Raw genomic sequence first — 19,111 nt, forward strand, 5'->3', positions numbered from 1 at the left:
GTGCCCCATGCCTCGATCTAAACAATTTTCAGAGGACCTTAGAAGAATTGCAGAGATATATGAAGCTGGAAACGGCTAGAAAAGCATTTCTAAAGACCAGAGTGTTCATCAGTCCGCAGTAGGAGAAATTACCTACAAATGGAGGAAACTCAGTACTGTTGCTACTCTCCCTAGGAGTGGGCATCCTGCAAAGGTCACACCAAGAGCACAATGTGCAGTGCTGAAGGAGGTGAAAAAGAACCCAAAGGTAACAGTAAAGGACCTGCAGAAATCTCTACAGCTTGCTAAAGTCTCTGTTCAATGTGTTCATTGTAAGAAAAACACTGAACAAGAATGGAAGGACACCACGGAGCAAACCACTGCTCTCTGTAAAAAACAGTTTGCAAGTTTGCAAAAGACCACCTGGTCGTTCTACAATGCTTCTGGGATAACGTTCTGTGGACAGGTGAGACAAAAGTTGAACTTTCTGGCAGAAATACACATTGCTGTGTTCGGGGGGAAAAGGGCACTGCACACCAACACCAAAACCTCATCGCAACTGTGAAGCATGGTGGAACGAGCATCATGGTTTGGGGCTGCTTTGCTCCCTCAGGGCCCGGACAACTTGCAATCATTGAGGGAGCAATGAATTCAAAATTGTATCAAGGCATTTTCCAGGAGAATATCAGGGTAGTGGTCAGTCACGTGAAGGTTAATAGAAGTTGGATGATGGAACAAGACAATGATCCAAAACACAAGAGTAAATCGACAACAGAATGGTTTAAAAAGAAAATTAGTGTTTTGGACTGGCCAAGTCAGAGTCCAGATCTTAACCCAGTTGAGATGTTGTGACATGACCTGAAGAGGGTTGTTCGTGCAAGGTATCCCAGATATATTGATGAACTGAAACAGTTTTGTATGGAGGAATGGTCTAAAATTCCTCCTCACCACTGTGCAAGTCTGATCAGCAGCTGCAGGAAACATTTGGTGAAGGTTATTGCTGCTAAAGGAGACTCTACCAGTTATTAAATACAAGGGTTCACATACTTTTCCCAGCCTGGACTGTGAATGATTAAACAATGTGTTCAATAAAGCCAAGAAAAGTACAATTGTTGTGTGTTATTAGTTTAGGAAGATTGTGATTGTCTATTACTGTGACTTAGATGAAGATCAGACCACATTTTATGAGTAATTAATGCAGAAAACCCGGTAACTGCAAAGGGTTCACAAACGTTTTCTTGCTCTTGGCACTCCCGTCCCCACGACCTGAACCCCACCACCCCTTCACCTCCACCCGGGACTCAAGGGGTCTGTCCCACTGCCACAACCCGAGTTGTTAAGCTCCCGTCTGCTCGCTGTAAAGACTTACATTTTATCTTCAATGGCGTAAACAGTTGAAGGAAGGGTCTTGGCTGAGGACCGGACGCGGGCCACCTTCTGCATCGTGGTGTCCAGCAGCCCTGAAGGACGAGAAACAAGGACAAGGACCCGTCACTGGGGGCAATACCATTCAGTCACAGCCACCCTCTGACCCTCCTTCAAACTTCCCCTCACAGCTGAGGATCCAGTTCTGCCAAGAGAGGCACTGGGGAGTGTGACCGCACTCGCCTCCCCCTACCTCGTGGCCCACACCCCGTTCAGCAGGGCCACCGCCAACTGGATGTGGATGAGACAAGAGGCACTTTAGACCACGTAGCAGGCCAGGCAGCATCTATGGAAAGAGGTACAGTCGACGTTTTGGGCCAAGACGCTTTGTCAGGACTCATCAGGCCCGAAACGTCGACTGTACCTCTTCCTATAGATGCTGCCTGGCCTGCTGTGTTCACCAGCATTTTTTGTGTGGGTCACAGCATGTATAAGCAATTGCTCAGTGTGTCCCCTAGTGGTCACAGTGTGTATAAGCAGTTGCTCAGTGTGTCCCCTAGTGGTCACAGTGTGTATAAGCAGTTGCTCAGTGTGTCCCCTAGTGGTCACAGTACGTCAGTGCATCCCCTACTGTGCTCTCTCCCTCCATGCCCCCTTCATAATTTACCTGTGCTGCCAGTCCCCTCTGTTCCTCAGTACTCTCTAGACCCCCAACATTGAGCAGTGCTGTTATTCTCCCCACTTTCCCCATCTACTCGCCAGGTATTCTACCCCCTCACCCACACACTGCGGCCGATTGACCCACTGACCCCGCACAAGGCCGTGATGTGGCAGGGAACCAGCAAACCTGGTGGGAACCCACGGGGTCACAGGGAGAACTGCTGGTGGTCAGGATCGAACCCAGATCTACCCACTGTGCACTGCGCTGCCCCCTTTGAGTGGCATTAAAAATCTCTCCTTAACCTTTTCCAGGCCCCCAGCCGCTACAGCGCACAGCCCACTCACGGTCCCCACGTTCCCCGCTGCAGGTACCTACCTTTGTTTCTGCAGAGGTGCAAAGCCGCTGCCAGCCCACAGTTCACGATGGGCTCCTCATCCAGGATGGTGGTGGATGTGGCTGAGAACTGGGAAAGGGAGCGAGGGAGGGAGGAAGTGATGGAGGAAGCAGGAATCAGAATCAGGTTTATTATCACTGGCATGTCGTGAAATTTGTTAACTTAAAGACAACAGTACAATGTAATACATGATAAATATATATACATTGTCTATAAAAAGCATTCACTCCTCCTTGGCAGTTTCCATGTTTTATAACATTGAAACACGGTGGATTTAATTTGGCTTTTTTTGACACTGATCAACAGAAAAAGACTCTTTCGTGTCAAAGTGAAAACAGATCTCTACAAAGTGATCTAAATTAATTACAAATATAAAAGACAAACTAATTGATTGCATAAGTATTCACCCCCTTTAATATGACACAGCAAATCATCACTGATGCAGCCAATTGGTTTTAGGAGTCACATAATTAGTTAAATGGAGATTTGTTTTTGGAGACTTATGTGCAGTCAAGGTGTTTCAACTGATAGTAGTAAAAATACACCTGTATCTGGAAGGTCCAACTGCTGGTGGGCCAGTATCCTGACAAAAACTGCACCACAAAGACGAAAGATCACTCCAAACAACTCCGTGAGAAGGTTATAGTGTAAATCTGCCCAGAGCAGGCCGTCCTCAAAAACTGAGTGACCGTGCAAGAAGGGGACTAGTGAGGGAGGCCACCAAGAGACCTATGACAACTCTGGAGGGGTTACAAGCTTCAGTGGCTGCGATGGGAGAGTCTGCGCATACAGTGACTGTTGCCCGGGTGCTCCACCAGTTGCAGCGTAATGGGAGAGTGGCAAACAGAAAGCCTCCGTTGAAAAAAAAACTCACACAAAATCTTGGCCAGAGTTTGTCTGAAGGCATGTGGGAGACTCTGAAGTCAACAGAAAGAAGGTTCTATGATCTGATGAAACCAAAATTGAGCTTTTTGGCCATCAGACTAAAAGTTATTTTTGGCATAAGCTGCATCATGCTGTGGGGACACTTCACTGCAGCAGGCCCTGGAAGGCTTGTGAAGGTAGAGGGTAAAATAAATGCAGAAAAATACAGGGAAATCCTAGAGGAAAACCTGATGCAGTCTGCAAGAGAACTGCAACTTGAGAGAAGATTTGTTTTCCAGCAAGACACTGACCAAGTGAATATCAAAGCTACACGGAAAGATATTAAAAACAAAGTTAATATGTTGGACTGGCCAAGTCAGAGTCCAGACCTCAGTCTCGTTGAGTATTTGTGGCTGGACTTGAAAAGGCTGTTTTACTCACAATCCCCATGCAATCTAACAGAGCTTGAGCAGTTCTGTAAAGAAGAATGGAGAAAAATTGCAGTGTGCAGATGTGCAAAGCTGATAGAGACCTATCCACACAGACTCAAGGCTGTAACTGCTGCCAAAGGTGCATTTAATAAATACTGACTTGGAGGTAAATACTTACACAATCAATTATCGTGCGTTTTATATTTGTAATTAATTTAGATCACTTTGTAGACATCTGTTTTCACTTTGACACAGAAGAAACCTTTTCTGTTGTTCAGTGTCAAAAAAAAAGCCAAATTAAATCCACTGTGATTCATGGGTTCAATAGCCATTTAGAATATCAGATGGCAGAGGGGAAACAGCTGTTAATGAATTCCGAGAAGTGAGAGAGGGGTCAGGTAACAGAAAATTTAACCTCAGAAAGTAGCTTACGTGCAGGAACGGTGCCAAATACAATCCCTGACAGAGCAATGCAAATGTTTACGCACAAGGCATAACAGTCACTTTGGGACAGGACTGCGAGGGATCCCCTTCACTGAGTGAGGGAACATCTGCCGAGACAGCAGGTTGACCTGAACTTCTCCCAATCCGGGGAAATTCATTCCGTGCCCACAAGGCGCAGGACGGTCGGCCGCAGCCGGCCCCGTCGCGTGGGTGGACAGCGGGAGTTCATTCCTATTATCACAGGACAATCAGCCCCCATACCCTGTCCTGACCCCATTGACCAGAGTCTCCAATCAGGCCACGTGCTCCCCTTCCTTTCCAGGCATGGAGCAGATTCCCTTTTGAAACCCCCGGGGCCCGTTCGCACTGCTCACATCGGTCTCAGAGCCTTGCTGCTGTTTCTGTGTGACTGTCCGCCCCCTGCTGATGGAGACCACTTCCACCGGGTGGTCAGAACAGCCCCAAGCATCACCAGCAACACCCTACCCACCATCGAGGACGTACAAGGTGCCAGAAAAGGGCCAGCTCCGTCATGAAGGGTCCCACCCACCCTGCTCAGGACAACCAGGCTTAGAAGCAGGTACTTTCCCCAAGCAGTGAGGTTGATCAATACCTCCACCCACTGACCCACCTCCCCCACCCCTACTTTATCATTTCCTGCCAGATACCTTGCGTACAGACACTCTTGTGCCCAGCAGCCACTTTACAGACATACAATCAATCTGGGTAAAAAGTTTACTATATATTGTCTGATGTTTATTATTAGTGAGCTCTTTATCTTGGTGTGTTGTTTTTTGTGCTGCATTTGATCTGGAGTAGCAGTATGTTTTCCTGTACCATTGTGTACAGGAAATAACTTTAAGCCATCTTGTACCTTTCACCCTGCTGAAGCCCTTTGAGATTTGGGACCTGTACTAAATCTCTGGTCGCTTCCCCATTGCAGAAGGAACAGGCCAGTGCCCCAGGCCCACCCCTGTCACCACTGTTCCTCACTATATAGGCCACTCAGCCCAGCGAGTCTATGCTAGCTCTCAGCACAATCCCATTCTCACACATTATCCCCGTAACTTACGGACGCTCTCCACCTCCCACCACCCCCCAGATTATACCCCTCAACCACACACAGTGGGCGATTCAGCCACAGAACCCACACGTCGTACGGGATTTGGGAAGGACCCGGAGCATCCGGGGGAAAAGCATAAGGTCACAGGGAGAACGCGCAGATTCCATAGGAGTCGGGATTGAATGGGGGTCCCTGAAGCTGTGAGGCGGTGGCTCTACCCGTGCACCACTGCGCTTTCGGGCAAGTCTCTGGTCTGTAAGCTTCGGATTGGGCCAATCGGTCCCCGGTACCTTGCAGCTGATCGGGGGGAGGGTGGCAGTGGGGGCAGAAGGGGAAGGGGAGCCACCAGTACTGAGCTCTCCTCAGTCACCTACCTCAGGCTGCTTCTTCTCCTCGTCCAGGTTCACCGTGCTCCAGCCCACCGTCTCGTCTCGGTCCAGCTCCATCTCACCTTCCGACGACTCCTTGTTCTCCATCTCAAAATCCTGCAGGGACGCAACAGACAACGTTGGTTCCAGTTCGAGAGGACAAATCATCACCTCACCTGCTCTTCACACACTCCCAGGGTCAGACACAGAGTGAAGCTCCCTCTACACCGTCCCATCACACACTCCCGGGGTCAGACACAGCTCCCTCCACACCGTCCCATCACACACTCCCGGGGTCAGACACAGAGTGAAGCTCCCTCTACACTGTCCCATCACACACTCCCGGGGTCAGACACAGAGTGAAACTCCCTCCACACACTCCCAGGGTCAGACACAGAGTGAAGCTCCCTCTACACCGTCCCATCACACACTCCCGGGGTCAGACACAGAGTGAAGCTCCCTCCACACCGTCCCATCACACACTCCCGGGGTCAGACACAGAGTGAAGCTCCCTCCACACACTCCCAGGGTCAGACACAGAGTGAAGCTCCCTCTACACCGTCCCATCACACACTCCCGGTGTCAGACACAGAGTGAAACTCCCTCCACACCTTCCCATCACACACTCCCGAGGTCAGACACAGAGTGAAGCTCCCTCCACACTGTCCCATCACACACTCCCGGGGTCAGACACAGAGTGAAGCTCCCTCTACACCATCCCATCACACACTCCCGGGGTCAGACACAGAGTGAAGCTCCCTCTACACCATCCCATCACACACTCCCAGAGTCAGACTCAGAGTGAAGCTCTCTCTACACCGTCTCATCACACACTCCCGGGGTCAGACACAGAGAGGAGCTGTGCTGACTGAGCTGGGAGAAATCGAGGCAAAACTACTGGATAAAGTTCGTGGAATACTTTGGAGGTGGCTCTAAAAGTCTCTTGGACAACCGAGTGAGTGACGGCGCTGGTGTGGAAACTCGGTGTGCAGTTTTACTGCCGGTTTGGGCTAGGTTTGTTGGCGGCTGCTAACTGCGTAGCTCCCAGCTGCGGCCGCTGGCAACTCGCCAGGAAGCCGGTTCGCTCCAAAACCGGAGGCAAACGCTGTCGTTCCCCCCCATTGACAGCGGGGCCACGTTCCTCCTCCATTGTTTTCCTGATTTTCGTCCGGTGTTGGTGCCGGAGCATCTGGAAGGACGTTTCAGCCTCTCCCGGCCTGGGTCTCTGCAAGTCCGACGGAGCCTTTCCAGCGAGGAACTGTCGAGCCAGCGAGGAACTGTCGACTGCAAACTTTCCCGGCCAGTTATTCGACTCGTTCCAGGACTTCTAACCGGCACCGCTGTAGGATTCTCGGACTGGAAAGAGCGCCAGCATGCCGGACCGGTCTCCAGGGAGTCGCGGGCCTTCGGGGAGTTACGCAAGGGCGGCTGCCTCCCCGGCCTCGGACAACGCCCTTTTTCGGTCGGTGAAGGTGGAACGTGGGGTGCAATGTATTTTGCGCCCTGGAATGACACTAGAAAAGTGTACGGAGGCAATGGAGGACCTTGTTGGGAAAGGTGGTATTCTGGCCACCGAGAAGGAGTTCGGAAAGGCGGTGTTTTATCTGGCGAATGAAGAGCTAGCGCACCAGGCCCTAAGCAGGGGAGTCACGGTAGACAACATCTTTTTACCTATGGAGCTGGTGACGGCCCCCACGCAACGTATCGTGCTTGGGCATGTTAAGCCTTTCATTCCAAATGAGGACTTGCTACCCCCACTGGCCCGTTTAGGGCAAGTAAGGTCGGAGATCACTGCCATCCGACACAAATTTAAGAGACGCACCCTCCGCACCGTAATCTCTTTCCGGCGTCAGGTATTCATGCAGCTGGAAAGGGAGGACGATGTTGAGGGCCGGTTTACTGTCCGGCACGAGGGAGTGGATTATCAGGTGTACTGGAGCTCCGAGCGCCCGCGGTGCCATGCGTGCAGGGGGGTGGGGCACTTTCGGAGGGACTGTCCTGCCGCCCGGAACCCGAGGGAGCCCATTTCGGGCACCAGTGCCCCAGCTACCTCTGCCCCTGATCCTACTCCTGCACGTGCATCTGCGCCTGCATCTGACCCTGCCCCCGCCCCTCACCCTGCCCCTGCCCCTACCCCTACCCCTACTCCTACGGTTGGGTCGGTCCCTGCTCCTCTCCCTGTGGTTCAGGTGGGGGACGGGGTGGAGTCTGTGCGGAGTAAGAAGGCAAAGGGGAAATCCAAACACAGTAAGAAGCGGGCCTTTGAGGCTGCAGAGCTCACGCCCATTTCGCCTGAAGTGGAGTGTGGGGCTCGGGGAGGTGCGCAAGCAGACGGGGCGATGGAAACAGAGAGCGCCGCCCCATCGGTGAAGCCTGCACCTGTGTGCTCCTCCGGTGTGAAGAGAAGAAGGGAACGTTCCCGCAAGAGGGCAGGGGATGTAGATGCGGGGGAGCCCCAGGAAGGGGTGGGAATCCGGGTAGGGGTTGGTTCTAAACCTGAGTCCCCAGATGTAGCCACCAGTCCTGGGGAAGATGGTGTGGTTGTGCGAAAAGCTTGTGATAGCCCTGTTTGCACAAATGAGGCAGCCCTGGAGGCCTCCACCCAGGACCTACAAGTCAGCGCCTCTCTGGAGGCCAGTGTACCGAATAATGTAAGAGGAGACGAGACAAAGCTCTCTCATTCTCAGCACCAGGCTGCTTGTGAATCCCTTGGACCAAAGGTGCCGGGTTCCCCTCTATGCCTGCCCCCTGGGGAGGGCGTTTTTCTGTGCACGTCGACCCCAGCAATTAATGACTTGCAGGGAGTCCCTGGGGATTGTCCCTCCACTGTCGCAAATGTGGATGAGGCTGATGCGACGGTGGAGCGGGCAGGTAAGAGCGAGGTGCCCGCTGCGCGGTATGGGTCACAAGCGCAGCCATCTTTTGGAACATGCGGGGAGGCCGATGGGGATTCTGTCTGCAGTGACGGGTTGGAGGGGGACTCTTTCGATAGTGAAATAATGGACATCCTCACCCCTCCTGAGAAGTCCCCATTGATACCTGTAGAGGAAATTAAGCATTTTATTCTCACCTCTGAGGGTGCCAAGCACCAGCCTCAACTAGCCTCGCTACGCTGGCCCAGCATGCCGAGGCTGGTGAGGTCCCTGCGAGTCATCCTTAGACGAAAGGGAAAGGGAAAGAGGAATGCGGTGGCGGGGAACGACAGACGGCAACTAAAATCTTTCCTAGATGACCTAGTAAGGGACATTAGAGGGAGAAGCAGCCTCGCTCCTACGGGGGATGGTGGGTCACAGGGTGTCGCTGGTACCGCTCGAGCCCGGAAGGCAAAAAGTAACCTTGCTTTCTTTCCGGACAGTGTGGTGGAGGGCGCCTCCGCTCTCACCGAAATGGGCACAGCTGCTGAGACCTAGTGTGCTCCCGCCATGAAGCTTACCATAGCTAGTCTCAATGTAAACAGCAGCAGGGGTCCTCTTCGCAGGCATAACAATCTCTCAGCCCTAAGGGATGGGCGGTATACGGTGAGTTTCCTGCAGGAAACCCATACCATCCCTGGGGACGAGTCCACTTGGCTCCTGGAGTGGCGGGGCGGGGTCTACATGAGCCACCTCAGCTCCATTTCTAGCGGGGTGGCGATCCTGTTGGCCCCGACCTTCCAGCCAGTAATTGAAAGAGTCCAGGACGTTGTGCCCGGCCGTCTGCTCCACCTGATTGTGCGCCTGGATGGCGTACCATTGCATTTTATCAATGTGTATGCTCCCAGGCGCGGTGTGATGCAGACGCGCCTATTCTGCCAGCTGTCCACCCTGCTGAGCTCCATCGATCTTGGGGATTGCGTCATCCTCGGGGGAGATTTCAATTGTACCCTCGAGGCGGAGAACCGTTCGGGCCTCCAACGCGACCCAGCAATGGCAAAAAAGTTAAAGGAGCTAGTCGGCTCCTTTGACTTGGTGGACAGCTGGCGGAATCTTCACCCCAACTCTAGCGCCTTCTCGAGAAGGTCTAGAGAGGGGGGTTCCAGGATAGACCGTATTTACATCTCTCGGGCCTACGTCTCCCGCGTGTCGGCGTCCTCCATGCGGCCGGTGTCGTGCTCGGATCATCACCTTGTGTGGATGGAATTTATTCCACTACACCCTCGGGTGGGATCCGGGTATTGGCATTTTAACAACCGGCTGCTGGAGGACAGCCGATTCCGGGATTCGTTCCGAGCTTTCTGGGTCTCCTGGAAGGAGAGGCGGAGAGATTTCTGCTCCCTACGGCTATGGTGGGATGTGGGCAAAGCCCACATCTGGTTTTTATGTCGGGAGTACACTAGGGGGTCGACAAAGAGGCGGAGCTCTGAGGTTGAGCGGCTTGAGAGAGCGTTGCTTGACCTGGAGTCCCGCCTCGGTCCGACCGCTGGAGACCAACAGCTGTGGCAGGAATACCAGGAGAAGAAGGACGCACTAAGGAACCTGCAGCTCCAGCAGTCCCGAGGTGCATACGTGAGGTCACGGATCCAAATGCTGCAGGATTTGGACCGTGGCTCACCCTTCTTCTACTCGTTGGAAAGGTGGCGGGGAGTTCAAAAGCAGCTAGTGGAGCTGCTGGCTGCAGATGGCTCCTCCATCACGGACCCTGATGGAATTCACAACGAGGTCCGTTCATTCTATCGGTCCTTATTCTCGCCTGATCCGTCAAATGCGGAGGCGTGTAATGAGGTCTGGGAGGATTTGCCGAAGGTCAGCCCAGAGGACGCAGTGCGTCTGGATGCCCCCCTGACTCGGGAGGAGCTGTCCACTGCCCTTCGGCAACTCCAGAGGGGCAAGTCCCCTGGTTTGGATGGGCTGAGTGTTGAGTTTTATCAGGCTTTTTGGGATGTCCTGGGGGATGATTACAGCCTTGTCCTAGGGGAGAGCCTAGCCACCGGAGAAATGCCCCTCTCATGGCGGAGAGCTGTTGTGGTCCTACTGCCCAAGAAGGGAGACCTCCGCCTGCTAAAGAACTGGCGGCCGGTCTCCCTCTTGTGCGTGGACTACAAGATCTTCGCCCGGGCAATGGCCAACCGTCTGGGTTCGGTAATTGGACAGGTGGTCCATCCTGACCAATCTTATACAGTCCCGGGCCGCTCCATCCAGGACAATGTCCACCTAGTACGGGACCTGATCCACCTACTCCAGGAGACTGGGACCCCGGCAGCGTTTCTTTCTCTTGACCAGGAGAAGGCTTTTGACCGGGTGGACCACAGTTTCCTGGTGGGCACCCTGCAGGCTTTTGGGCTCAGACCACACTTTGTGGCCTGAGTTCGGCTCCTGTACTCTGCCGCAGAGTGCCTAGTTAAGATTAATGGATCATTGACAGGACCTATCCACTTCCGAAGAGGAGTGCGTCAAGGGTGCCCCATGTCCGGTCAACTGTATGCGATCTGTGTCGAGCCATTCCTCAGCCTTCTTCGGCGAAGGCTGACAGGTCTGGTTCTGCGCGAACCGGACATGGGGGTCGTCCTCTCGGCCTACGCCGATGACGTACTCCTCATGATGACAGACCCCTGTGACCTGCGGAGGATGCGCGAGTGCCAAGATGTTTTCTCGGCGGCATCCTCCGCCAGGATCAACTGGGCGAAATGTTCCGGACTCTTAGTAGGCCAGTGGCAGGTGGACTCCCTGCCGGAGGAGATGAGAGCTTTTGAGTGGAGCACCAAACGACTTCTCTATCTGGGAGTCTACCTGAGTCCTTCTGGGGAGACCTGGCTGGCGAACTGGCAGGACCTGGAGACAAAGGTCATGGCCCGGCTAGGGCGCTGGTCAGGCCTTCTCAGGGTGCTTTCCTATCGAGGCAGGGTGGTGGTCATAAACCAGCTGGTGGCCTCCATGTTGTGGTACCGGATGGTCACCTTGGCCCCTCCTGCCCCTTTTGTCGCAAGAATGCAGAGGAAGCTAGTGGACTTCTTCTGGGGAAACAGGAAGCACTGGGTCTCTGCAGCGGTTCTGAGTCTCCCAGAAGGAGAGGGCGCACAGTCGCTGGTGTGTGTACGCACACGACTGGCGGCTCTCCGCCTCAGGACGCTGCAGAGATTCCTGTACGCCGAGCACCCTCCCAGGTGGCACGTGTTGGCGACTTTCTTCCTCCGGAGGGGCTGCTGTCTTGCCGAAGATATGCAGCTACCACCGGCGGGCGTCAGCCGTGCTGCTTTGCAGAGGCTGCCCGGCTTCTATCAGGACCTACTGAGAGTCTGGAACATGGTTGCCTCAGGCCGGGAATCCCCTCCTCTGGCAGAGGGCGGGGTCCTGGCCGACCCTTGCCCTGTCTCAACGGATGTCAGTGCGGCTCAGGTGTGTGGAACGACTCGGGCTGAGCTGCTCGTCGGGCCCAGGCCCCGCAGCCTTACCCGAGAGACGAATCCACACAACTTGAGCCGTCTTTCATCAACACCCACAATCCCATTCAGGGATGCAGGCAGGAGGTACCTTTATGGGCTGCTGCTCCACACCCTCCACTTCCTAGCATTTGTCCACCGTCCCGACACGTCATGGCGGTCGGTCTTTCCACCTGGAGGTGAGGGGGGTCCCCAGTGCAAGTCCCTGTACAAGGGAGTCCTTCCCATGCACCTTGGGGATCTCGGCTGGAGGGTGCTGCATAAAGCGGTGCCCTGCAATAAGTTCTTTAGTTTGTACACGGATCTCCCAGCCGCGTGTCACTTCTGCGGGCTAGAGGAGACCGTGTACCATATGTACGTGGAGTGTGTGAGGCTGCAGCCCCTTTTCGCGTATTTGCGTGGGCTGCTTCTCGCCTTCTGGTTGCATTTCAGTCCCACCCTATTCATATATGGTCATCCAGTAAGGAGGGGGGCACAGAGGGATGAGGATGTCCTTGTCAACTTGCTCCTGGGGCTGGCGAAAATTGCCATCCGTGGCTCCTGGAAAAGGGTGGCAGGAGGTTCTCCCCGGGCGGACTGCCTGGCTATGTTTGGGGTGTATGTTCGAGCCCGGGTGAACATTGAAAAGGAATACGCACAGTCCACGGCGACCGTCGAGATGTTCCGGGACCGTTGGGCTCCGCGGGGTATAAATGCCATCATTGATGAGGATGGCAATATATTGGTTTAACATGTATTGTCTGTTTGTAGTGTAGTAAATGTGTTAGTCACTGGGTTTGTAAATATTGTATAGCACCGACATTTGTAATAAAGAATTTAAAAAAAAAAAAAAAAAAGGGGGTCAGACACAGAGTGAAGCTCCCTCTACACAGTCCGATCACAATCTCCCGGGGTCGGACACAGAGTGAAGCTCCCTCTACACCACACCATCACACACTCCCGGGGTCAGATAGAGTGAAGCTCCCTCTACACTGTCCCATCACACACTCCCAGAGTCAGACACAGAGTGAAGCTCCCTCTACACTGTCCCATCACACACTCCCAGAGTCAGACACAGAGTGAAGCTCCCTCTACACTGTCCCATCACACACTCCCAGAGTCAGACACAGAGTGAAGCTCCCTCTACACCACAGAGTGAAGCTCCCTCTACACCATACCATCATATACTCCCGGGGTCAGACACAGAGTGAAGCTCCCTCTACACCATCCCATCACACACTCCCAGGGTCAGACACAGAGTGAAGCTCCCTCCACACCGTCCCATCACACACTCCTGGGGTCAGTCTCAGAGTGAAGCTCTCTCTACACCATCTCATCACACACTCCCAGGGTCAGACATAGAGTGAAGCTCCCTCTACACAGTCCCATCACAATCTCCCGGGGTCAGACATAGAGTGAAGCTCCCTCTACACAGTCCCATCACAATCTCCCGGGGTCAGACACAGAGTGAAGCTCCCTCTACATCGTCCCATCACACTCCCGGGGTCAGACACAGAGTGAAGCTCCCTCTACACCGTCCCATCACACACTCCCAGGGTCAGACACAGGGTGAAGCTCCCTCCACTCTGACATCACACACTCCCGGGGTCAGACACAGAGTGAAGCTCCATCTACACTGTCCCATCACACAGTCCCAGGGTCAGACACAGGGTGAAGCTCCCTCTACACCGTCCCATCACACACTCCCGGGGTCAGACACAGGATGATATTTTTTCTGAGCTGACTTGCAGACCAATCCCAATTCCCCAGATACTCTCCTGAGCTTCTATTCCGTCACACTTGTCTATTAAACTCAGTAGCCAGCTACAGTCAGTGCAATTGATGCAGGGGGCAATTAACACTCTGACCTAAAACCGGACCCACTGGGGGGGGTGGGGGGGGTGGACCCTTGCAAACATACTAACTCCGCACACGCACACAGCTCCTGGATTGACCCAGGGTCGACGAAGATGTGAGGTAGTTGCTCTACCTGCTGTGCCAGCAGGATACCAATAGCCCAAAAAATAGCAGTTTTGTCAGAGCAACGGGTACAGGCCCTTCGATCCAACTCGTCCACGCTGGTCCCATTTGTCTGCACTTGGCCCACCTCCTGTTGTGGCAGTTAATGGATTAATCTTAAGCCACTCTCACATGGGAGGGGTTCACATATTGCACGGGTAGTCCTAGCAATAACGTTCAGTTGAATAGCTTGCATGTCGCCGCGCTGGTGTGCTCTGCACTCTCCCACAACACTTCCCTCCAAAGGTTTTCTATCCCTGTTGTGCCAATGCCAGCTGCTTTCCTGGAAATGTATCTGCCGTTTGCTCGTTCCCTGTGGCCGTGTCCAAATCCCAGAGTTCCCTGCAGAAGACAGCGAGGCCCAGGGATCGCGATGTTTCACGATGGAAGGGGCCTAGACGAGTGTTTTTCTGATTGTCACGTGTACTGAGGTAGAGTGAAGAGCTCTTGTGTGACAGGTCATGCCGAGGTAGTCAAGAGAATAGTGTTGCATTTACAGAGGAAGTTCAGTGCAGGTAAAAGTGCCAAGACGTGGAGATCAAAGGGTTATCTTTTAGCAGATTGTATTGAGGCTGAAGCTGAGGGCCTGCTCCAGGCTTCGTATCTATGGACACACTATCCTTCTGAATGCTATTGTTCGCTTTTACTGTTTGCACAATTGGTGTTTCTTTCTTTCTCTCTGTCTCCGCATTCGGTGTTTTATTGGTCTTTTTTTTAAAAATGGGTTCCTTTGGGTTTCTTGGCTGTAAGGAGATGAATCTCAGGGTTGTATAATGTGTACATACTTTGATATTAAATGAACACAGAAATCTACAGCACATTACAGGCCCTTCGGCCCACAATGTTATGCCGACCGTGGAACCTACTACAGAAACTGCCTAGTGTATAGCCCTCTATTTTTCTAAACTCCAAGAGCCTCTTAAAAGGCCCATTGTCTCCACCTCCACCCACAGTGCATTCCACACACACACACACACACCATTGTCTATGTGAAAGGCTTACCCCGACATCCCCCTTGTACCTACTTCCAAGCACCTTAAAACTGTGCCCCTTCAGTGTTAGCCACTTCAGCCCTGAGGAAAAAGCCTCTGACTATCCTCACGATCAATGCCTCTCATTATCTGATACACAGAGCGAGTTCAAATATACTTTGAACTCAAACTTTGAGACTTTACAAGGAATTGACCCGGCCACATTTGGGGTGCCGTAGCGACTCTGGGTTCAGCATCTAAGGAAAGGTAAGATGGCACTGGAAAGGGTACAGCGGAGGTTCACCAGAACGATCCCATGGATGGAACGGTTAACGTAGAGTGGACGCGGAGGAGATTCCCTCAGTAGGAGAGTCAAGGATCTGGAGCACAGCCTCAGAATAGAGGGATGCCCCTTCAGAACTGAAGGGAGGAGAAATTTCATCTCGCAGAGGCTGGTGAATCTGCGGAATTTGTTGCCCCACACGACTATCATTCTGGCAGGGAGTGAGAGGTTCTTGATTGGTAAAGGGGTTAAGGGTTACAGGGAGAAAGGGAAATGGGGCTGAGGAAGAAATTCAGTCATAATCAGACAGCAGAGCAGACTCGATGAGTTGAATGGCCTAATACTGATCTTTATGAGAGGATTTTTGAAGAGTCTGGTAACAGTGGGTTTCAGCCTGGAGGTACATGTTTGCAAGCTTTTGTGTGGGATAGTCCTTGATTATTAATTTCAAGACAGAGGCTAGTTTGCCCAATAGGCTGGCAGTGAGCACCAGGCAAACCTGGACACAACGGAGATGAGGAGGTGAAGGAACCCACTAGGCTTCCCACGGAAGGGGTGGACAGGCCCGGGGAGGGGACAGACAGCCTCCCCGACACTCACCAGCAACTCCTCCTGCTCCTCCCGGTTGCCGGCCAGCCCGTAGGTGGGGATCTCCCCCAGCGTCCGGCAGAACTCGGACGTGGCGTTGAAGACGATCACGCCCTTCTTCTCCAAGTCATCCTCGTCTTCGTCCTCCCGCTCCCCGCTCACTTTCTTCACGATGTCCACCGCCTGTGGAAGGAGGCTGTCCTCCAATTAGAGATAGGCCACCAGGGACAAACCCCAGTCACAGAGAGAGTTCTCCACGACTCCCGGTTAAAAACCCCCCCTCCCCACCGACACCCAACTTAAAAACCCGCTCTCCCCGCCAACACCCAACTTAAAAACCCCCTCTCCGCTGACACCCAATTTAAAAACCCGCCCCTCACCGACAACCAACCTAAAAACTCCCCTCCCTGCCGACACCCAACTTAAAATCCTCCCCTCCCCGCCAACACCCAATTTAAAAACCCCCCCTCCCGCCGACACCCAATTTAAAAACCCCCCTCCCGCCAACACCCAATTTAAAAACCCGCCCCTCACCGACAACCAACCTAAAAACTCCCCTCCCCGCCGACACCCAACTTAAAACCCTCCCCTCCCCGCCAACACCCAATTTAAAAACCCCCCTCCCCGACACCCAATTTTAAAACCCTCCCTCCACGACACCCAACTTAAAAACCCTCCCTCCCCGACACCCAACTTAAAAACCCCCCTCCCTGCCGACACCCAACTTAAAAACCCCCCTCCCGCCGACACCCAATTTTAAAACCCCCCTCCCCGACACCCAACTTAAAAACCCGCCCTCCCCGCCGACACCCAATTTAAAAACCCTCCCTCCCCGCCGACACCCAATTTAAAAACCCTCCCTCCCCGCCGACACCCAATTTAAAAACCCGCCCTCCCCGCCAACACCCAATTTTAAAACCCTCCCTCCCCGCCGACACCCAATTTAAAAATCCTCCCTCCCCGCCGACACCCGATTTAAAACCCCCCCTCCCCGCCGACACCCAAGTTAAAAACCCCCCTCCACACCGACACCCAAGTTAAAAGCCCTCCCTGCTGACTCCCAGAGCTAACTGGGGGGGGGGGGGGGTGAAGAGAAGGAAGGAAGGGGAGGGAGAGGGAGGGGATAGAGAGAGAGACCAAGACAGAGACAGACAGACAGCGAGACAGAGAAAAAGGAAATGGGACAAGTGGGAAGAGGAGTTCGGAGCCCCTGTGAAGGTGGTGGGAGAACTCGGTCACCACTGGTCAGCGGAGAGGGGGTGCGCGTTTCCGTACGGGGGGGGTGAGCCCCAGCCCTGGCCCCCTCCCCCAGCACTCACCTTGTCGGCCGCCTGCCTGTGCAGCTGCCGCAGTCGCCGCTGCTTCTCCAGCTGCTTCTGTAGCTCGGCCTCCGCCTCGTCCTCCTCGAGGGCCACCGGCGAGTCAGGAGCCCGGGCTTCGTCTGGGGAGGGGGGGGGAGATGCAGTGCGGACGGTCACGATGGCAGTCGGACCTCACCCAACCTCACCCCCAACGGGTAACACACTCTAGCCCCACACCCTTCCTTCACACAGCAAGGAAACGAGCACAAATCACGTTTCATTCCCTCCTCGGCCACACTCGGAGGGACAATACCCCACCAGAACTGCATATTGCAGGGGTGGGCGAGGGCAAGGATGAAGGAAATGGAGATTTAAGGCGGCGCTGGATAAGTATCCAATAGATCAGGAAAAGGCGGCTTCGGGGAAGAAGAGTTGAAACCACCCCCCCCACCCCCTCCCCGGTAGATCAGCAATGGGACATGTCTGAGGGGCCTAATCCTATTTTCTTGTTGCGATATGGTGTCACAAAGCACGTCAGCAACCGGGGCCACGCACCCCACCCTCAAACCTGCTTCCATCCCCACAATTAGCCCGTTCCCCCCTATCAGTCTCGTTCCTTGGCCGCGGGTATCTTGGGACCTCCTCTCTCTGGAGCGTCAGAGGCTGAGAGGAGATCCGACAGAAGTATGTAACGTCGTGAGAGGCGGAGATAGGGCGGACAGTCAGAATCTCACCAAGAAATAAAGGAGTGAGATTTTACAGGAGGTTTATGGGGCAAGTTTTATACGAGAGTGGTCGGTGGTTGGAAGACTCCGGCAGGGGAAGTGGTGGTAGCAGCTACGATGGTGGAGTTCTCAGACAGACCCGAGCAGGGAATCGAGAAACACTGACCAGAAGTGCAGCTTTCACTAAGGGTCAGCACAGACACAGCAGGCCGAAGGGCCACACTCTATGAATTCAATTAAACTACGGTCAGTAAACCACTAGAGCCGAACGTGTCAGGCAGCATACGCGGGACGGGAAAACGGACAGTCGATGTTTTGGGTCGGGACGATTAAGGCTTGGTAAGAAGTGGCGAAGTTTTGGCTGGACTTAAGCTGGTGGCGCGTGGTGGGGCGGGAGCACGGACAGGAGCGTCCCCTTCTCGCGGTCGGGCTCCCCAGCCAGCACCCACACCCCGTCCCCTAACGACACGCACCGTCGCTGATCTCCATGTTCTCCACACGCATGTCGTCCGACGCGGACTGGGGCTCTGGCGCCGGCGGCTCGGCCTCTGCCGCGGTCTCCTCCTCGTCTGCGTTCGAATTCAACTTCCAGCCTCGGCCGCGGGATCTGTCAAGGTAACGTAGAACAGTAGAGCACAGGAACAGGCTGTTCGGCCCAAAATATCGTGCCCAACCAGCTGAAAGGCAAATGAAGAACACCCAAACACTAATCCCTCCTCCCTACACCGTGTCCATATCCCTCCATCTTCCTCACATCCGTGTGCCTATCCAAACGTCTCTTAAAAGCCTCCAGTGTATTTGCCTCCACCACCATACCAGGCATCCACCACTCTCTGAGTAAAAAACTTACCCCTCTCATCTTCAATTCATGCCCCCTGGTATGAGACATTTCAACCCTGGGAAACAGATACTCTCTGTCCACTCTATCTATGCCTCTCATAATCTTATAAACCTCCATCAGATCTCCCCTCAGTCTCCGGCACTCCAGAGAAAACAACCCAAGTTTGTCTGCCCTTTCGTAACAGCACAGGCAGATCCGGAGGTGAGTGGGAGGGGGAGGTGCTGACGGGATTGGGGGTGGGCTGGAGCTGGGGGCAGTGGGTGCAGAGAGGGGTGGGGGGTTTAATTGGGTCTGAGGGGACCAGGCAGAAGAGGCAGCTGAGAAAGACGGTGGTTGGACACAGGAGGGTGTGAGGATCAGATTAAATGGAGGAGGAAAGCTGATCCAATTAGAGGGAACTTGACGGGCTGAACTGCCTCATTATCCTAGTCGCACAGCACAGAAACAGGCCCTTCGGCCCATCATGTTTCTGCTGACCAT

General features: G+C 53.8%; 1 protein-coding gene across 2 annotated transcripts in view; it reads right to left on the minus strand.

Moving 5' to 3' along the window:
- The window catches only part of sart1 (spliceosome associated factor 1, recruiter of U4/U6.U5 tri-snRNP), a 54,189-nt gene that overhangs the window by 11,137 nt on the left and 23,941 nt on the right, over positions 1-19,111 (minus strand). For both annotated transcript variants that reach the window (XM_072245978.1, XM_072245977.1), the window contains exons 11-16: positions 18,264-18,397; positions 17,084-17,205; positions 15,777-15,947; positions 5,576-5,686; positions 2,381-2,468; positions 1,349-1,439 (exon numbers count right to left, since the gene is read on the minus strand). In XM_072245978.1, coding sequence (XP_072102079.1) covers positions 1,349-1,439; positions 2,381-2,468; positions 5,576-5,686; positions 15,777-15,947; positions 17,084-17,205; positions 18,264-18,397 — 717 coding nt within the window. The remainder of the gene's footprint in view (positions 1-1,348; positions 1,440-2,380; positions 2,469-5,575; positions 5,687-15,776; positions 15,948-17,083; positions 17,206-18,263; positions 18,398-19,111) is intronic.

This window comes from Mobula birostris, chromosome 28 (genome assembly GCF_030028105.1).
Source record: "Mobula birostris isolate sMobBir1 chromosome 28, sMobBir1.hap1, whole genome shotgun sequence".
NCBI classification, from domain to species: Eukaryota; Metazoa; Chordata; class Chondrichthyes; order Myliobatiformes; family Myliobatidae; genus Mobula; species Mobula birostris.